Source organism: Canis aureus, chromosome 23 (genome assembly GCF_053574225.1).
Source record: "Canis aureus isolate CA01 chromosome 23, VMU_Caureus_v.1.0, whole genome shotgun sequence".
NCBI classification, from domain to species: domain Eukaryota; kingdom Metazoa; phylum Chordata; class Mammalia; order Carnivora; family Canidae; genus Canis; species Canis aureus.
The window spans coordinates 38,081,685-38,101,960 of NC_135633.1; the positions used below are offsets into that span (position 1 = coordinate 38,081,685).

The following is a 20,276-nucleotide window of genomic DNA, read 5'->3' on the forward strand; positions in this document are numbered from 1 at the left end:
CCACATCCTTACCAGGATATGCCCCAGGAGTCATCATTGAACTTTCCCTTACTTCAGTTATTTATACAGTTGTTTCTTTGGTAATCTCATCACTTATGATACGCATTCTTCCACATATTTTCCATGCTTTAATTTCTTCAGATGTCCAGAAGTGGGATTACAGAGCTAAGTATAAAAGTATTTCTGTGATTCAATGAACAGAGGTGCTAGTTTTCCCTACCCAGAGCGACAGTACTCAAAGAGGCTCAATAGGTAAAAAAAAAAAAAAAATTAAAAAAATAAAAAATGTAGAGGAAAGGGGGCAGGTAACTCGAGAATTTTATCAGGAGACAGTAAAGAGAGAAAGTTAGTTTGAGTCGAAGTTTCAAGAATGGAGGAGTGAGAAAGGTCAGAATTGTTCTAGGCCCTAACTACATGGTGAGCACTGAGACACAGACCTACACGGAAGGGTCCCAGCAAAGTGCAGGGTTGAGGGGGTGGGGCTGCAGCCAACCAGACACACGGAACCCCCATGTGATGGATTCCCCACGTCCTTCATGGAAACTACATTTGGGAAGAAGATTATCAAGTGGGGAAACTTTGTGAACCATGTATATTAAGGCTTGCAATCAAGAAGCTAGCTCTGAGAAGCTCCTTGATAAATGTGAAACTAAAAATGTCTCATGGGTCCTCTAGTTCCTCTTAACACAGGACAAGGAAATTAGAGTTCCACTTACCTCCCAAATCTTCTATAACAGAACTCATGTTGAGAAATGTAAAGCTCTCTTCTCTGTTGGGTGACTGGTAGAGAATTTTGTTCTTCTAAGCACCTTGGACCAGTATTTCTCCTGTCTTCAGTGGAAATGCCCTCTCTCCACCTCATCACCAGCCAACCCTCCCGAGGGAGAAAACATCTTTCTACTTTTCGTTGGCCTGGGTATTGGCAGAGCCTGGTTAGCGTCGACTGGCTTTAATCTGGAATGATTGCAATAGAGATCTGCACTGAGTCTCTAATCGTCTATTATCTGCTGATGTAAACTGACCCACAAGAGCAAGGTTTTGTTTCAAGATAGTCTCAAGGTATGGCATCCTGCTAATCTGACCTCTTCTTCAATACAAGCAATTCCTGATTTTAAACTTATGTGTTATGCAACAACTCAAGGCAAGTTCCCTAGAAAAGACCTCATCCCCAGGTTATTTCTGCGGGTAAATTTCCTAAAAGTTAATTACTGGATCAGCAGTAAAACTCTCAAGACTTCTGACAACCCTAAGCTAACGTCCATCCAAAAAAGCTGTACTAGCTTATATTCACGTCAGCTGTAAATCAGCAATCAAACCCCATGCGCTCCTGTCTGTGCTGTTATATACATCAATTCTTTTTGATAGGTAACCAACATGGCATCCTCCTATAGCAGCCTGCAGGTAAGTGGTTATGAGCAGAACTATAGCCAGACCACAAAGGCTCAGGATTATAGCTCACTTAGTTGATAAAGCTCACAAAGTGAGGTACTCTCTCCAGACTTCAGTCTCATCTATAAAATAGATAAAACAAAAGTTATATGGCCCAAAAGTGCTTTCTCCATAGATTTGATTAAATGAATACATTCAAAAGCACTCAAAATGTCCTTACACTTGGAAAGTTCTGTTGTTCCCATTTTAATTTTTTAGTTACTATTCATTTTTTTCATTATCAGTTCAGTTCTTCCTTGATTAACTGCTTTTACCATATCCTTTCCCTCCTGTTATTTTCCTGATAGTCACATATATTCTTCACCTTTCTAATTCCTTACATTGACACTCTTCAACCCATTTGGAATTTATATTGGTATATGTTGGAGGGAATTGTCACCCTTCCCCAGATACATGGTGCCAGTAAAAACCACTTATTAAATAATCCATCTTATCTTTACTCTCCTGAAATGCCATCTCTATCACATAAACACCTCAGTTATTTTAAGCTCTTTAAATGCATGAGAAAAACACTTGTGTGCCCTAGAATTCAACTTTCATACTAACTAGAGTTGGTGCAGACCCCAGAAGTGAAGGGCTCAGTCCTACAAGATTGCCCAAATTTCCCCAATGCCCCAGATGCCAATTTCAAGTCCAGGTTGTCACCCATACTTCTTATTCACTAGCTATAAATGGGGGTTCTTGTGGGTTTGATAATTTGAATGGCTCACAGAACTCAGGGAAACATCAAATGTTTGCCAGTATTATTTAATAAAGGATATGATAAAGGATACAGATAACGGCCAGATGAAGATTCATAAGTCAGTACCAAGTGCAGGAGCTTCTGTCCCTGTGAAGGTGGGGTGCACCACCCTCCTGACCAAATGGATTTATTCACCAACCTGGAAAATCCCCAGATCCCTTAATATTTGTATTTTTATGGAGGCTTCATCACTCCACAGGCATGTTCAATCATTAACTCAAATCTCCAGTCCCTCTCTCTATCCTCAAGGATGTGGTCAGGCTAAACTGCTAAGCTTCTAATGACACATTGGTCTTCCTGGCGACCAGCTCTCATCCAGGAGCCATCCGGGAGATCACAGAGAGCTGCCGCATTAAAACAAAAGATAACTCTGTCACCCAGGAAATTCCAAGAGATTTAGTAATTTTATCAGGAATCGGGGTCAAAGAACAAAGATGCTCCTAGTGCTCTTAAGAAATTAGAAGGGTCTCAGGAGCTCTGAGCCAGGAACAGGGGACAGAAACTTTCATATATTTTCTATCATTTCATATTATCCTACCATATTCTTGCTTTTAGGCCAGCATGACGCCAGTTAACCTCTGTAAGAAGTGTACTGTCATTCTTTCATTTCTACTTTGGACCCACATATGAAATGAATTCTGTCCCTCATAAATTACTAAGTTCTGCATGTCAGCATAGTAGTTATAAAAGATTAGCTCCCAGCAATAGGTATTCTGAACACTATACAATGGGCACAGCCATCCTGTTCTCTCTGATGTCTTTCCCTTTGCATTGTACTGCCTCTGCCTGCCTCAACCTGCCTCCTCCAGGTCTTTTGAGCCTCCTTCAATGTCATTACTTGGAAGCAAAAAGCTTTTCAGTTTCCACCCTTCTTCAGGACAAAAATGACCAGAAGTTAAGATTTCATTTTGTGCCTTTTAAGATAGCCACTAAGCTAGCTGGCAGTCCCAGTGTGGTATGCCTGATGCTTCCATGTAAAGTGCTCCTGAAAGGCTAAAGAAATCAACTGTTAAGTTCTGCACATTAGTTCAGACAGCCTGGAGTCCAAGTGTATGGTGGGGAGTGGGGACTGTCTACTTCTCTGTTGATATTTTCTGCCCTACGGTCCCAGTCAAGGGTCAAGGGGATGATACTGGGAGTACAGTGCAGCTGCCAAGTGCCCAGGCCCAAGGAAGACAGGAAGGGACCTGACTAGAATACTCAGACAGGGTTAGGGTTAGCTCCCTGGGTTATTCTCACACAGCAATTTTTATTTCAAAACCAACCTTAGGGCAGCCCCGGTGGCGCAGCGGTTTGGCCCGGGATGTGATCCTGGAGACCCGGGATCGAGACCCGGGATCGAGTCCCACATCAGGCTCCCTGCATGGTGCCTGCTTCTCCCTCTGCCTGTGTCTCTGCCTCTCTCTCTCTCTAGCTGTGTCTCTATGAATAAATAAATAAAATCTTTAAAAAAAAAAAAAAAAAAACCCAACCTTAGTATTATTTTTGGGAGCAGCTAAAGGAAGAGCTATTTTAAATAAGAACTGATTAGAAAACGGAACTTCTATAAAACTTTCCTCTCCCTTTCCTCTCCTCGCTGTCTGCCTCCTCTGAGTGTACTCTACTACTATTCTGCCTGAAGACAGTCATACCTGCCCCATCCCCCAATACCACAGAGAAAACTTGACACAACTTTTAACAACGTGGCTCATTTCATCCAGAATAAAATCTATACATGCACACTGACATCAGTAACAAATGGGACATTTACTAAGTGTTTACATCAAAATTAGACAGAAATACTAGTTAGAGACTTAGAAAACATTTGATTGGTGACACACAAAAATGGAAGATGATACTGCAGGCTTTCCATTCCGAGCCTATTCAGACAGCAGAATTCCTGGCCAGTCAGACCCCTGGAAAGTAGCAAATATGGCTGAACAAAGCTCAGCTATTTGCAGTGGTCACCGACAGAAGCCCTGAAGCCATCTTTTCTGTAAGGTAGGAGCATGTTCATCTGGCTGAGTGCTGTGGCCTCTCCAGAAAGTCTGTGACCCAGCCTCTGCCCAACACACAGGAGCCACACTTATCCTGAATGTAGAGATGTTTTTCTCTCCACTGAGTATTAAATAAGCATTCCCATCAGTACTCTCAACTCTCAGAATTTGGAAACATGTTTGTTGATGATGATGAACAAGAAAAGAGCCTTGAAATTATTTTAGTTCAAGGAGAAACTTATCCCATAAAAACCTCTTTTCCAGGGGTGTTTTGTTTGTGGAGAAAAAACTCCTAGTCTAACGTAAGGCCTCCTCCTAAATATGGACTCTCAAGCCACTGGTTAAGAAAAGGGTATTTTTAAGAAAATGTTCAATGATGATAGTAAGATATTAAGTCAAAAGCAAAAAACTAAGTTTGAAAACGATTTGGGACGAGTATAGCTGCCTTCTGCAGCTACTCATCTTATGTCTCTCTGCAACCGCTGCCAACTTGGTAGTTAAGTATTAAGATGGTGTGTGTATGTATAGGTGTATAACCTAATATATTAAGCATTCAACAGCTAGCTAATTTACCTCACTGGTTATACTGTGATTAAAGTTAATATGATCATGTGTTTTGTATTTTTTCCTTGCCCATGATTGTCTGGGCATCAGAAAGGGAAGCAGGAAATGTACTTCATGGAAGAAGACCATGCAGAAAAGTGGTCACCAGTCTACAATGCAGAGGGACAGAATTCCCTTTTCAGTTCATACATTGGAATAAACAACAGCAGGTCATAAAAAAGACCAGAAACCAAACACCTGACTCCCCTGTTAGCTTATCGACTTGAGCAAGTTCTTTTCCAGTTCTTGATTCCAATCTACAAAATGGGTAAAATGTAGGTATCACCTACCCAATAATTCTCAAAGTTGTTCCAACAACAGGATGACAATACTTCTAAAGTACCTTCATAAACATACAAAATAATAATAATAATGTAATTATAAAAGGAATAAACCATAGACCTGCCATTGAAGATCTGTTCAAACATGAGACCAATCAAAATCTGTGATAACATTAGGAAGTTAACTACAAAAGTACAATTTCCCAGTTTATATGAAAAGGGTTTAGAAAGAGTACAACTTAGAAACTAATAAAATTAACATAGTATATCGGATAAAGATGATTTCTTCCAATAATGCAGACTCTTATCGATGCCATCTTTAATCCCTCCATCATGTATTCTGAATCTTACTTACTACTATGAAACATGATACAGTAAGAGATGTCTCTGGCATCAATGTGCCAAATACAAAGCATTTTCTCCCTTAAACTTACCTGACTGAAGGTATCTGATCAAAAGACAAAAATAAACAATTTTAATTAAGTAGTTTAGTTTATCAATGAGAGTCTAGAAGGTAACAAAAGGTACAAAGATAAATCTTTTAGGAAATTAAAACAAATAAAATTTACATTTTATTAAATCAGCAAATATAATCACCTGGGTATATCTTTATTAGCAAAAAATAATGATACTGATGATAAAGAAAAAGGAGTAAGAAAACAAAATGCACCTCAGACCAGAATACCATAACAAAAGTTTTGTGGAAGCTGCATTTTATTTGAAAATCCACCCATTTTTGCTAACATACATTTTAATATTGTAAACAAAAATAGAATCTGCAGAGACAATGCAACAAGTATGCTTAAACTCATGTACAGAATTGCTTTCCTACAACGAACTGTCCTTCTTAAGGCCCCTCTCAACCAAAACGTTAAGATGTATTTACACAAAGCACCGATCAACAGTGCAGTTTAATTCTTCGTTAACTAAACTCTTGGCTAGACATTAACTTTAAAGATACTATTTCCCCTTATTTAAAAGGTACATGATCATAACATGGCATGAGCCAAATAAAAAGTTTCAAGGATTTGGTTCCCTTCCCTCCCCCCATAACACCTCCTAGAGTTTTACTGAAAAGAAGGAAAGTCTTGAAGTGAAAGCAATTCCTCACATTCATTTTGGAAAGGCCCTAATGTCAAATGGAAAATAATGACATGCCAAGCACAAAGCAGTAAAGTTCCTTCCCAATGCACTAATGCTGAATTTAAAATGTAGTGCTTTTCCTAGTCAGTGAACTGTTCCCTTGCAAAATCCTAGGCACAGAATTGACTATAAGGATTAATGCATTTATAATGCTTCCCTAAATCCCATAGAGACTGAGAATTCTTAAGCGATTCAGACCTATGGACTTGCCTTAAAATATTTAGTGCTCTGTATGTCAGCTGAAAAGCATTCTGAATCAGATTCGCTCTTAATGGATAAAAATCAAACATACTGTATACATCCATACTCATTTTCATAAGGAGGTCTGATACAATATTAATGTTACGTAAATTGATAATCATAAATAAATACAAATACTTAAGGAATGTCTACTGCAAACTGAATATATAATTTTTTAAAAAGAAAAGTTAATTTTAGTTATTGTTTCTGTATCTGTGAGGACTGGAGAAAAGAAAAATACTGCATAATTAAGAATTATGATTTTGATCCCCTCAAAAGAGTCCTGTTGCATTACAGTAAAGGACACAGCTCTTCTCTCCAGGCAGCTTTTCCAAATACAAATTTCACACTTTCCAAATAAGGGCTTTTCTTGGTAGGTTACTGATTATGGGTATTAATAAGAGTTGAAAGAACTGAAGGGTTAGTCACCAAAAAGACAGATCTTAGTCTGAAATCATGGCAATTCTTGGCTTTATAAACTGTATTGATAACGTTCTCCTATAGACTAGTCCCAATTTCCTTCATGGGCCTTCACTGGGTTACTGTAGCATTCTAATGGAAGAAGAGAGTTTAAGAGACAGCAGTTTGGATTTTGCTGGAAGTAAGTATTTGCTGCTTGAGCACTCGTCTTTTTGGAATAATTCCATTCTCTTCCATCTAGTTACATAAACTGTATCTGGAAAAAAAAAAAAAAAAAAGGAACGTAAGTTCATTCACTGCCTTGTATTCTTCTCACAAATAAAAATGCTTTGTGGCTTTTCCCATTCAACTGGCCCAGAAATGTTTACATGTTTATCACAACCCTGATTACAAAATTAAGTCAGTATTATCAGCTCACCATGTGCCAGACCTCAATATTTGAAGCCTAGTTAGAGGGACTTCCAAATACATCTTTCTAATTACTAAAAACCAAGAGACAGGGGATGAAAGAAAATGAACAATTTTTCAATGAGAAGTTCAGAGCATCTCTTCATGAACACAAATATTCCGTGTGAAAATTTCATTTAGAAAAGCACAATTAAAAAAAAGAAAAACGAAAAAAAAAAAAACAAGAAAAGCACAATTTGACTTATTTCCAATGATATCATAAAATTAGAGATAATTAAGGGAAGAGTAATATTATACTTACTAAATCATTTCTTTACTAATATAAATAAAAATCTGAAAGATCTACAAAGGAATAGTTTTCAATAGGGCATCACTGTTTGCTCAGATACTTCACTCAGGATATCCCTGAAACTGTTCATCCAAAGACTTAAGTAGAAGTGCTAATAAACTTGTCACATCCGAAGAGTACAAACTCTCAAAGATTTAGAAGTTCTATCTACCCTGGGGGCTAGAGCACCAAGAAGAACAAATCTCACTGCCTTCCAGCAAAGAGAGGCAGTGCAGATCAAACAGAGAATCCTTCTATCAAAAAGGGCAATAAAGTATTCGCTAGTCCTTAACTTTAAAAAAAAAGTCTGTTAGGGGAAAATGTTACAATTTTTAAATGAAAAGGCACATATGAATACGACACTTTAAAGAAACTGTTAAAATGAATTCTTCACAACTAATGTTCAGGGGCATTATGTTCAAACTAGAGATGCGCCTAGTCAAGCTCTAATCCAACATGTAGAATGGTGTTGTTCTTTGTACATCTTGTAAGACTGACAAAAACATCCAGTTAAGGGTAGTATCTGATCCCACCCATCTGCTGTGAGCAGTGGATGCTTATATGTAAACATGAGAGATGGTTGATTTCACACCTAATTATGTTAAAAGATATTTTCCAAAAGTTGTTTGCCCTTATGGCCTATTTTGATCTATTTTTATTCTTCACCTAAAGAATAGAGGAGAAGGAGGAAGAGTGAGAACCTAGAGTCCTTTAAAGAAACAAAGGAGAAGAGTGAACTGTGTTTAATATTTGATAAAATTTTAAAGTATTTAAGTCCCCATCTCCCCCAACAAGCAGCAATACCTAAAGTGATTTATAAGAAATCCTCCAAAGAGAGCTCTGCAAAAGGGTCCTTTCCTGAAGCTCTGTGAGGACTGTGACTGGAGGGGCTGGATGCTGCCGACAGCTGGGGGAAAAGAAGACAGAGAGAGGGAAAGAAAAAAAGATCTCTGAATGACAGAACATGAAAGCAGAAAATGTAATGAAAGAAGAAGTGGTTTTTGTTTTGTCATCTTTAATAAATATAAAGGCAGCTTTTGTAGAAAATGGAATTATTAAAACAAAAGTTTCAATCACATGTCAAGTTAAAGTATATCCAATGGCATGTGTTTTTCAGAAAACAAATTGTTTCTGAAATTCCAAAGGAATAAAATCTTTTACTCAAAAAGGCTGATACAAGCTGACCCACACTGAAGACTTCTATTGTGGATGGAGGGGAAGAGGGAAAGAAAGTGCATAATTGTGATTTTTTTTTTCTTTATAATTGAGGAAAGATGGGTTCCTGTGTCCAAAGAGCTGTATAGACTCTGACCTCCGTCCAGACTCAGCACATCCACCTGTAATATTCTTTCCTTCCTTCCTCTAAGAGGTCTTGTCTTCTGCTCACACTTTTTCCACATGGAATTGTCTCCTGCCTGTTTCTCTGGACACAATGTGGCTGATGCATATACTCTGGGAGGTGAAAGTGACTTTAGAGGTCACCTGAATATAGGGAATACTCAAGATCATTGATTCTCTTTTCTACCGGATTACATTTGCTTGATTCTTGGAATTACATGCTATCATTTAATCTGAATATACAGTGAGGCAAATAGTTTATTAAACTCAGTAATGTATCTTTAAGAATTTCCTCAAAGAATGACAGTTCCTGAAGAATGATGTTCACTGATGTTCATTTTCATATGTGTATCTCCTTCACCAACCTACTTTGAATATTTCAAACCAAACACAAATCCTTTTCATTTGGAACAAACTTAATTTTTTTTCTCTCCCCTGCATAAGATTGCAGAGGCATGCAAGCACAGGGCTATTATGAAATGAGCTGTCCTTTTAGGGAAATTCAATTGAGTATTAAATCAAAGTTGACAAAATGGGAATAGTTTCAATTCTTTTTCCAACATTCAAATCCTGTAATGGATTTCAAGCCTCATAATCTATCTTTGGTGGTTCAAAGTGATTTCATTTCTACCTTTTTTTTTTTTTTTTTTTTTTAAAGAAAAGCACTGCAGAGAATGAATAGCCAGCCAGTGACTTTCAACAAAAATTACATCACAAATGTAATTTGTTGTGGATGACAAAATCAACTGAAAGGTTTAGAAGTCATCTTCAGTTATTTTAGTGGTTGAGACATTTTCCTATTCCATACCTTGTTCTCAGAAATAAAAGTCCAAAGACAACAGAAAGAAACAATGCAAAGGATGATGCACTTACACAGGCAGCTCCAGATGGGAGGATGGAGCAGCAGTCTGGGTTTGGGGATTCAAATAACAGCCAGGCAGAGACAGATTAAGGTGAAACTTAACTGGAAAGCTGTCTCCTCCTCACTTCAGAACCAACCATGGATGAGCATTCAGAAACAGAATGATTTTTAAGTAAAGTGATCAACAGTCAGTAAGTTGGAGGAAGTCTAGGATTAACTGTGTTTCTCTCCAAAACAGTATTTTTTCTCTTTCACTTGAAGTTCAAACACAAACACTGAAAATCCCTTATTGTGGATAGACTGCATCCAAAATCTCAAATCTCCTATGAAAGGCCCATACTAAAATATCTTAAAGTCCCATGTTTTCATAAGGACAGCAGTCTGAAGACCCAACAGTCCCAGAGGAAAATGCACGAAGAGTATGTCAAAGGAAACACTTCTATTCTCAAAGTGTGAGAGCATACTGCTAGAGAGAAGTCCTACAGACTTACAAATAATGTTAAAGAGGATCAATTTCCTTGGGAAGAAAAAAAGTGCCAGTTTCAAATACTTCCACTCTCTTAAAATTGGTAAAATCCACATACGTTTTACATTTATAAATATGTAGCCAAATTAAAACGTGAAAACAAGACCTAATATCCCTATAATAATACTCATCAATACTCATATCAAGCACATGAAACCATGGCCCAGACTGGCTTAGCTGACTGCAGAGTGCTAAAGGCAGGGCCATGAAGCAGTCCTGGACCACCTATACCCACTTCTTCCCTGGCACCTGTACCAAAGCATAGGCATACCATGCACTGGTGAGGAAGGAGTCAGCTCTGAGAATAAAGACAAAGAAAAGGAAACACGCTGCAATAGCCCAATTACTGCTCAAGGAAAGTAGGAAGCACAAAAGATCATGAAGGAGCAACAGGATCCTGGTGGGTGAGAAGCAGCAAGACTGGAAGAGTCTACAAAAGTCACTTGCAAGTAGAAGAGCTGACCTTCTACTTATCATTCTGTGAGTAAATTAGAGACTATGTAGGGCTGCTAGTACTAGGTCTGTGTGACCCCCTTAAAAAAAATTCTACTATAAACATGCCATCACAAAAAGACGCAAAACATGGCAGGGGGCAAGGAGGGGGTTGGATTGGTGGGCCTGGGTGGCTCAGTCAGTCAAGCATCCAATTCTTGATATCTGCTCAGGTCTTGATCTCAAGGTGGTGAGTTCAAGCTCCGCATTGGGCTCCCACACTGGGCATGGAGCCTATTTAAAACAAAACCAAAAAAACCCCAGGAGTACTGCATAGGTCCATCAGTTGAGCCTTGAACTCGATTTTGGCTCAGGTCATTATCTCAGAGTAATGGGATTGAGCCCTGTGCTCAGTGCAGAGTTTGCTGAAGATTCTCTTCCTTTTCTATCCTCTCAGTCTCTCCTCTCACTCGAGCTCTTCCCCACCCCATAAACAAATAAATAATAAAATCTTTAAAAACAAAACAAAAAATGCCCTTTTACCCATTTATTTAAAATATTCTCTATACAAATGCCCACAGAATTAAAAAAAATTAGCACAGTTATTGTTCAAATTAAACTGACCTACAGCACAAGTGAATATGCTTTTTAAAGAAAGTAGTCAGTTTTACTCTAATACAGACATACTTAGTATTACTTTCTCACTTTATAGGAAAATAAAATATTGAGAAACAGTAGGAAAAGATCAACATATAAATAGAAATACTAAGATTTATAAGTAACTGATGATGGTAACTCTTAGCTGAAATTCCTCCATTCTTTCTCTCCACTCTAATCTTAGGAAAAAAAATGCTGAAAAATGTCAAGAGAAAGATTTTTTTTTGATTGTAGCATATGTTTAATATAAGAAAGAGTACAGAAATCATAAGTTAACTTTAATAAGAGGCAAATATATTTAAAAGAAATTTTAAACAAGTAATTCTACTGCTACACCAAATGTTATAAAATAAAAATGGTTATTCCTTCATTAGACTCCTGTTCAGCATTAAAGAAAGAAAATTTCAGGTCAGAACAAGAAAATAAATACATACATAACAAATACATAAATACACAGCAGTCTCAAAGTGAGATTAGTGCAACTAAAAGCTTAAAGAAGAATAAAGAATTGGATATTTTAAGGATAAACTCCTGACCTATCACTGGCTGTGCTTAAAATTCTTGGAGAAGAAGCAACTTGGCCACATCTTTTCTTTCCATTTGAATTTTGCCTGCATAGCAAATATCAATGCTGTAGAGACTCACTTTGTCTTTGTTAGAGAAGCAAGGTCAACATCTTATGAGAAAAATGGATAAACTTCCTTTGTCTGGGTTGACAGAGTAGAGTTTTGTAGAAGGATGGCACTGAATCTAATCATGGCTCGTCTATAAACAGGGCTTATCTAGACTAAAAATTTGTATCTCCTTTTAAGACTGTCTTGAGGATTAAATAAAAATATACATAAAGCATCCTGTACATTGCCTGGCATATATTAGTAGCTCAAATACTAGTTCAAACTTCCCTATCTCCCACAGTCAAATGTTTATCTACTCTTATATAAGAGGCCCAGCTCAAATGTCATCAGATCTGTGGTGCCCTTGCTCTCCACTGTGTTCTCAACATTCTGTGTTTCTCTTATAATGCTTCTTATTCTGTCAGCAACTGGTCACTTGTGTGTCCATATTACACTCATCCTTGGGCTCCTCAGATGTAGGACACATATTTTACCTGTCTCTTGGTTCAGAAACTAGCAATGACTTACACATTCTAAGCATTTAGAATGTATAATATACATTCTAATTACATATATATAATATAATTATACTAAGCATTCTATAACATGTTAAAATGCTTTTTGGTGATAAAACAAGCTCTGTATAAAAATAAAAATGATCTCTAACGTAGGACATTAGAAGAAAATATTAGAACTACTCCCCTTATTTTTTACCTGTTTAACATTTCTATTTTTGTTTTTAAATATACCTAATAGTAGGAACATGCAACTTATAAATATATATTAGCTGTATGTACAAGGATACATGATTAAAAAATATTTTCCTAATAATGCTGTGCAATCAAAACACTTAAGAGACAGAAACATCAGTTATAAACTCAACACAGAGTCACAGAACATCAAAACAGGAAGTTGTTCTTGATGATGTTTAGAACATGGCCAGGATGATAATCGCACAATTAGATCCAGTTGCACAAGGACATAAATACACAGTGTAGATAATGCTACTCCTCAGCTGTCTCTGTGAAGTACAGCTAAAAGAGAGATTTCCCTACTATTATATAAGGTAGCCTGCCCTGTAGGTTTAGTCTAGTGTCTCCGACAGCTGCTTGTTGGGTTTGTGTTTAACGTAACCCCATGTTGGGCTTCTCTCTATCAGTAACATCACAAAGTTATGCCAACATTACTCCCATCACTCTCAAAGCATTATTCATCTTAGGGACATCAGACAACTGCTACAGTCTATGATAACTTAAAACTGTTAACAAAGAAGCTATGAATTATTCCAAAATGGCATCTAAAGTCATCTCACTAGAATTATGGCAACCTAAATTGACAAAAGAGTTAAAACCAAATGGAATGAGGGAAATAGATTATAAGATTTCTTAAACTGATCAGAGAAAATATTATTAATTGGCCTAGCTAAAAATAAACATCTGTATATCAGAAGTGCTTCCAAGGATAAGAGAAGTCCTCTTCAAGTCCCACTTAATGGGTGGGAATTATGAACACGGACTCAACTTATCTGAAATAAAGTGTTCACTGCTGATTCCAACGACATATCAACTTAGTTCCTAAAAGCAAAGGAAATGAAAAGCTAAGACAAAGTAGTAATTAAATATATCAATAATACATCTCTTATTTGCCATTTACTGGAAATATGGCACTTCAGTTTGGTTAAAAAAAAAATTTTCCAAACTGTGTTCCATATGAGTTTGAGACTACCTGTTTTTACCTGATTTATATATTGGATTTCTATTAAAAATGTCTAAGGAGAGAATTGTAGACTTAGACATTTCAAGAAAGGCTTACCCTCCCCCTAAAACAGATTATTTACTCCAAATAAATATTTTAATTATTATAAACTAAAGTTTTATACTTCTGGCTAACACGACTTTCCACAAAGGTTGAGCCAATTAAAATGGTGCTGATACTGTCCTGAAGAATGACATGGCTTGGTTCCTGTAAATAATGTCCACAGTCTACTGTGTAAATAGATGATTCATGCCCTAAAACAGACCATGATCATCAGGGCTGCCCTGTCACCACCATGGCCTGCATCTATGTATTTACCTGATGTTGTCAGATAACAGAGTCATAATTAAGGTTTCAAAATAATGCAGTATGAATTATTTACAATCAAGAATATTTGTAATGCATGGAAAGAAATATAAACTATATTAGATTAGAATAAGTTAAATGAGAATTTGGGAATAGAGATGAGCACCGAAATTAAGGAAACCTTATATAATTTTCTACTAAAAACAAGTAAAAAGTTCCTTAAAATAATCAATAAAGAAAAACATTCCTAGGTCAGTTTCAAATATTTGTTATTTGATCCTTATAGCAACCTTATAAAGTACACAAGGTAAAATTACCATTAAAAGGGCTCTCATACAATGCCTGCTGTCTTTATAAGAGAGAAATGCCACATGAAGACAGACACAGGAGAACACCATGTGATAGAGGCAGAGACTGAAGTGCCTGAGCTGAAGACCAAAAAATGGGTCTTTCCCTCCGGGGAAGAAGAAAGGAAGTATCTTCCTCTAGAGGATTTGGAAGGAGCATGGCCCTAGAGACACACTGTTTTCAGATTTCTAGCCTCCTGAACTGTAGAATACATTTCTGTTTTAAGCCAACAAGTTTGTGGTATACTTGTTACAGGCAGCCCCAGCAAACTAACAGGAGACTCTAATGCAGGTGTGCTGAATCCAAGACAGGTGCTTTGTTTCCTCTTTAAAATCTATCCCAATTAATTCCAACTCAGCTAGAATTTATGGCTATATTTACATACAGAGAAATGTTAAAGAAAGACTAGATAAATCATTTTTTAAAAGAGACTTCCCTAGTAAATGTTAGAAAGTCAATACACCCCTGTGTTTGCTATCCACACAGTACTGTATATGATCATGGATATTCATCATGAAGGTTTTGAAGAACTTTATAGTCATTCAAGATTTAAGAATATGTTCTGGTATTGTTCAAGACAAGAAATTAGATGTCCTAAGCAAAAACCCACTAAAAAGGCCTTATTCTATAGGTTGTCTTATCAACACTGTCAGCAGATGGAACTCCTCAAATTTTTGTTTTGACTGATTCAGGTGTGCCCTGGGGACTACAGAACTGTCACCTATGGTACTAAATCCCAATTCTCAAAGTAAATTCCCTCATGGTCTTTTCTATGAGGCAAGGATAAATAAGCATAACACACTGCTGACAAGGCAAAAGGCTTTCATCACAGAAATCCAGCTGGGCAAATCAGCTGATAGAAGAGCATCGCCAACACCCACAACAAACACATCAGGAAAGTGGAAAGGAAAGTGGAAGGGAGAAGGGAGAAGGGGGAAGGAGAAAGAGGGAAGGGGGAAGGGGGAAGGGAGAAGGGGGAAGGGAGAAGGGGGAAGGGGGAAGGGGGAAGGGGGAAGGGGGAAGTGGGAAGGGAAGGGGAAGAAACCGAACAGTAAAAAGAGCCACAAGCTCTGACACACAAGAAAGTCATTAAAAAGGCAATTTTTTTGTAAGACTTGAATTATTCCTATATCCAACAGTGTCCCTATTTAGAAGGGTAAAAGGCCTGCACAACAAGCCATTGTTTCCTTTCACACACTTAACTGATGTCAGACTTACTTAAAATCGGCTGTTATGAACAAAACATAGCAGCCATTTTGCATCTTTAGCCATATCCTCCATAAATAAAACTGGTAACCCTCATTAAAAAAAAACAAAAACCCAATACCAATCAAGAAACCAACACAACTTCTAACAGCTTATTTTAAAAATTAAATACCCATATGTAACACTCTGGTTGTCATACTGCTTTTGGGAAAATAGATTGGTATGGGATCAGAGTGAGTTTCTCATATAAGGAAATGATAAGAACACAACTAACAACACCCACTCCTCCCAAGATCTTCAATATCTAAATTGCCTGGTAAACATCCACTAAAAGAATATTATTTCACATCATAATGACTTCAAAAGAAAACTGAAACTAACTAGGTTTAACTGTCTTCATGCTTTTAATAGCAAAGCTGCAGAATGCCATCCAGAATGAGTTTAACAAATTGGTCAGCAATGGACATTTCAATGTACACATCAATAAGTACCAGTAAGATTTATATAAAACACCATTAAGAGAAGGCATAAGAGTCCTTGTTCTCCTCTAGTTAACAGACAAACACACTCATAACAAGCCATCATACTGTGAGCAAAACTGGGAGGAAACATGAAAGATTAAAAAAAAATCACTAACCTAGGGATCTAGTATTTTCCATGTAGTCAAACATCTAGGCAGATGCACTAATGTAGAACATATTTTTTTTTTAAAGCCACAATATTGGACATGAAACAGAAGAACCCAACCTCCATCTTTTTAAGCAACTGACAGTTACATAAGATATCCTAAAAATACAGAAGGAGCCAGCCCCAAAAATGAGAGAACAGGTTAAGTGTATAGGAAGTCATAATTTCAATACTATCCTATAGTCTATTAAAGACAATATCCTAAAGAACAGAGTAGTCTAGTCTGAGCTAACAGCCATCTGGAAGGTACTAGTTTTTTTTTTTTTAATTTTTAATTTTTATTTATTTATGATAGACACAGAGAGAGGGAGAGAGAGGCAGAGACACAGGCAGAGGGAGAAGCAGGCTCCATGCACCAGGAGCCCAATGTGGGATTCGATCCCGGGCCTCCAGGATCGCGCCCTGAGCCAGAGGCAGGCGCTAAACCGCTGCACCACCCAGGGATCCCTGGAAGGTACTAGTTAACACTAATGCAGCACTTAGAGCAACCTAGATTTAATGTAGGACACAGAACACAATTGTTTGGAATGCCTCACTAAATGGCAAGAAGATAAACATATCTGGTAGGGCTGAGATACTCTCAAAAATATTAAAGTAAGCAAGCAAACAAGAGACCAGAAGATACAAGTTATGCCCTGGGTAATAGATCCCAAAAAGCACAAGAAGCAGGGAAAGATTTTTGGCAAAAGGTGTAGAATTGGGATTTGATTAAAATATTTTATTTTGATGGGATTTCATTTTACATTTAAATTATCATTTACTTCTATGTACAAATAGATGTTACTCTGTCCTCAAGGACAGAATTCATTTGAATTTCATTTGAATCCAAATGAAAAAAGGGAAGAAAATAAGAGAATTGAAAGGTTATTCTGGTTATAACTAGCATTTGAATGGGCAAAATTAATTCAAGGGACTGGCTCAGAATCCTTAAAAACTAGAGGATGAAAAAAATCTCACCTACTTCAAAGATAAACAGTTAAATTTTTAATTATTAAAAATATCCAATCAGGATGCCTAGGTGGCTCAGTGGTTGAGCATCTGCCTTTGGCCCAGGGCGTGATCCTGGAGTCCTGGGATAGAGTCCCATATCCAGCTTCCTGCCCGGAGCCTGTTTCTCCCTCTGCCTGTGTCTCTGCCTCTCTCTGTGTCTCTCATGAATAAATAAAATATTTTTAAAAATCCAATCATGATATTAAATGTATCTTCATTTCTTGGGTGACAGTCATCTAGTATTTTAGCTTACAGTAACTGTTAGCCAACAAATTAAACCAATTTTAAATATGGCTATAAATTATTACAATGGCTACAAGGAAGTGAAAAAGAGATCAATGAGGAACAATTGAGTTACACAATAGAAAAGGCAAGTTTTCAACCAGATTCACTTCTCTGACAATGTTCAAAACTATTATGAACCAGGAACACAAAAGTAAACAAGCCACATAGAAGCCAGCCTCTACGAGTCTCTTGCTAGATTGGATGAGTGGATGGATAGATGGATAGACAGATGGGACAGACGAACAGATGTCAGGTAGTCATTAAGTTCTATAAAGAAAAATAATGCAGGATAAGGGAAAAAACCTCAGATCTCACAAGTACTAGAAAAGGATGAGAGATGACTAAAAAATAAATAATGAGCACCAGGCGATATATGGAAGTGCTGAATCACTATATTATACACCTGAAATTAATTTAACATTTCTGTTAACCAACTGGAATTAAAATGAAACCTTAAAAAATTAAAAATATTGGAAAGGAAAGGAAAAAAATAAATAATAAATCTCCTTTATGATAGATGAAGGATTTCTGGCAAAGACAAGCTATAGCAGAATAAGGGTTACTTACTGAGAACTGTAAAGGCGTGGGAATTGAAGAACCTGAATGTTCTATTCACTATTACTCTTACAAATATGGAGACTCTGTGAGGTATAGCTGTTAAGACAGAAGGAAAGCTAAAGGAATGGCTTATATGTTCAGTTATATTTAGATTTACTTCCTTAGGCTTCTAAGTATGGAGGTCTGATGCTAAAAATACTGCCTATGGAAGATTGTTCCAGGATCTACAGAATGGATTAAATTAGAAAGGCAAGAAACACAGGGAGACTATTGTAAAATAAAGCATGAGATAAAGGATTCCAATCTGGGTGAAGGCTGCTGAAAGCAAGAAAGATGGATCTAATGATAGCAGAGAAACAATTAGTGGGGCTTTGTGATGAGACAGCTGGAGAACAAAGGGGAGAAAGAATGAAAAGTAATATTAACAGATTTGAGATTCTGGAGTGCCTGGAGGACTCAGTCATTAAGCACCTGACTCTTGATTTTGGCTCAAGTCATGTTCTCAGGGTTGTGAGAGTCTCAGCATGGAGTCTGCTTGAAATTCTCTGCCCCTACCCCGTTTGTGCATACACATGCGAGCTCTCTCTTCCTAAAATAAATACAATCGCAATCTTTAAAAACAGATTTGAGATTCTTTCAACTGATCGAAACACTTCAATGCCACTTGATTTCCTTTTTCTAGTTATTCATTTTCTTCCTTCATGTACTTTCTTCAATTGTAATATTTAGAGATAAGTACATCAAATTTGAAAAAAAATTAAAAAATAAAAATAAAAATAAAGTACATCAAATTTGATTTCTTAACTTAAAACTTATTACTCTAATGTTCTTATTCTCTTCTCTTCTGGCATAATTTGATTAGGAAAAGGTATTTCATTATCTCTTTTCATGCTCATTGAAATTCTTGCACTTTTTTGGTGTTTCAGTGAGTTATGTGGGTTTTAGAAGGCAACAGGATATAAAACCTGGAATAAGAGCAGGCGCTGGGAGCAGCGCTTTTTATAAAGGCAGATTTTTACTACAATTTATTTAACCATATATATATATATTTTTTTTAAAGATTTTATTTATTTATTCATAGAGACAGAGAGAGAGGCAGAGACACAGGCAGAGGAAGGAGCAGGCACCATACAGAGAGCCTGATGTGGGACTCGATCCAGGGTCTCCAGGATCACGCCCTGGGCTACAGGCGGCGCTAAACCACTGCGCCACGGGGGCTGCCCCAACCATATATTTTTTAAAAAAGCAAAATTCATATAAAATGTTTCAGTGAGGCTAAAAGTAGTCCCAAAACTACTGAAGACATTCTTGACCTCTATAGAAGTTATATCCTGGAATGTATAAATGTAATTTATAATCTAGCAGGAAACCCAAAGATTTGTAGAGTGGTTTACCACTGCCAAAAGGAAAACAGCCCTAGTATAGTAGCCATATGGGCTCAATCTCATTAGTAGAGAGGTAGAGTGGTACAAATTAGCCCTGGACCAGAAATCAGGGATTCCTGGAGATAAACTGCATTTCCCCATTTATTTAATTGAAGAACCTTTCCAAATCTTAGCTTTCTCTATGAAATGGGATGGTGATAGTAAGCCTATCTACCTTCAAGATTATTCTGAGAGGAAAGTAAGATAATAAATGCTTAGAAAATGTCAAGCAGTATTCAAGCTTAAGGTTATAATGTATTTTGTTTCTGAGACAGGAATCTGTAAGACGAGACCCAGACTAGACTGAGTATGAAAGGGTTTAGCTACACATCAGGGAAAAAATTATTGTAGTCAGCGGTTTCTGATAAATTTATAGCACTGAAATATAGCTTTTTCTCTTAAATACATTTAAGGTGCTAATCAGTCTATGCATCAAAAATAAAATTATTTTTTAAAAATAAATAATAGGGGCCCCTGGGTGGCTCAGTTGGTCAAGCTTGGGTCCAACTTTTGGTTTCAACTCAGGTCATGATCTCAGGGTCATAAGATCAAGCCCTGAGTCAGGCTCCACACTCAGTGGGGAGTCTGCTTCTCTCCCTCTGCCCCTACCCCCAACACCTGATCTTTCTTAAAAAATAGATCTTAAAAGAAATAAATGATACATATCTGAAGTTAAAAGTATAAATAACAAAAAAAGT

The 20,276-nt window shown here is 37.1% G+C and overlaps 1 protein-coding gene across 17 annotated transcripts in view; it reads right to left on the bottom strand.

Annotated features, from left to right (window-relative positions):
- Positions 1 to 5,747: 5,747 nt before the first annotated feature.
- The window catches only part of PICALM (phosphatidylinositol binding clathrin assembly protein), a 108,760-nt gene continuing 94,231 nt past the window's right edge, over positions 5,748 to 20,276 (bottom strand). For 16 of the 17 annotated variants that reach the window (XM_077867319.1, XM_077867328.1, XM_077867320.1 and 13 more), the window contains 2 exons: positions 8,395 to 8,497; positions 5,748 to 7,110 (listed from right to left, as the gene is read on the bottom strand). In XM_077867319.1, coding sequence (XP_077723445.1) covers positions 8,405 to 8,497 — 93 coding nt within the window. In that variant the 3' untranslated portion in view covers positions 5,748 to 7,110; positions 8,395 to 8,404. The remainder of the gene's footprint in view (positions 7,111 to 8,394; positions 8,498 to 20,276) is intronic. The other variant, XM_077867322.1, reaches the window with a different exon arrangement.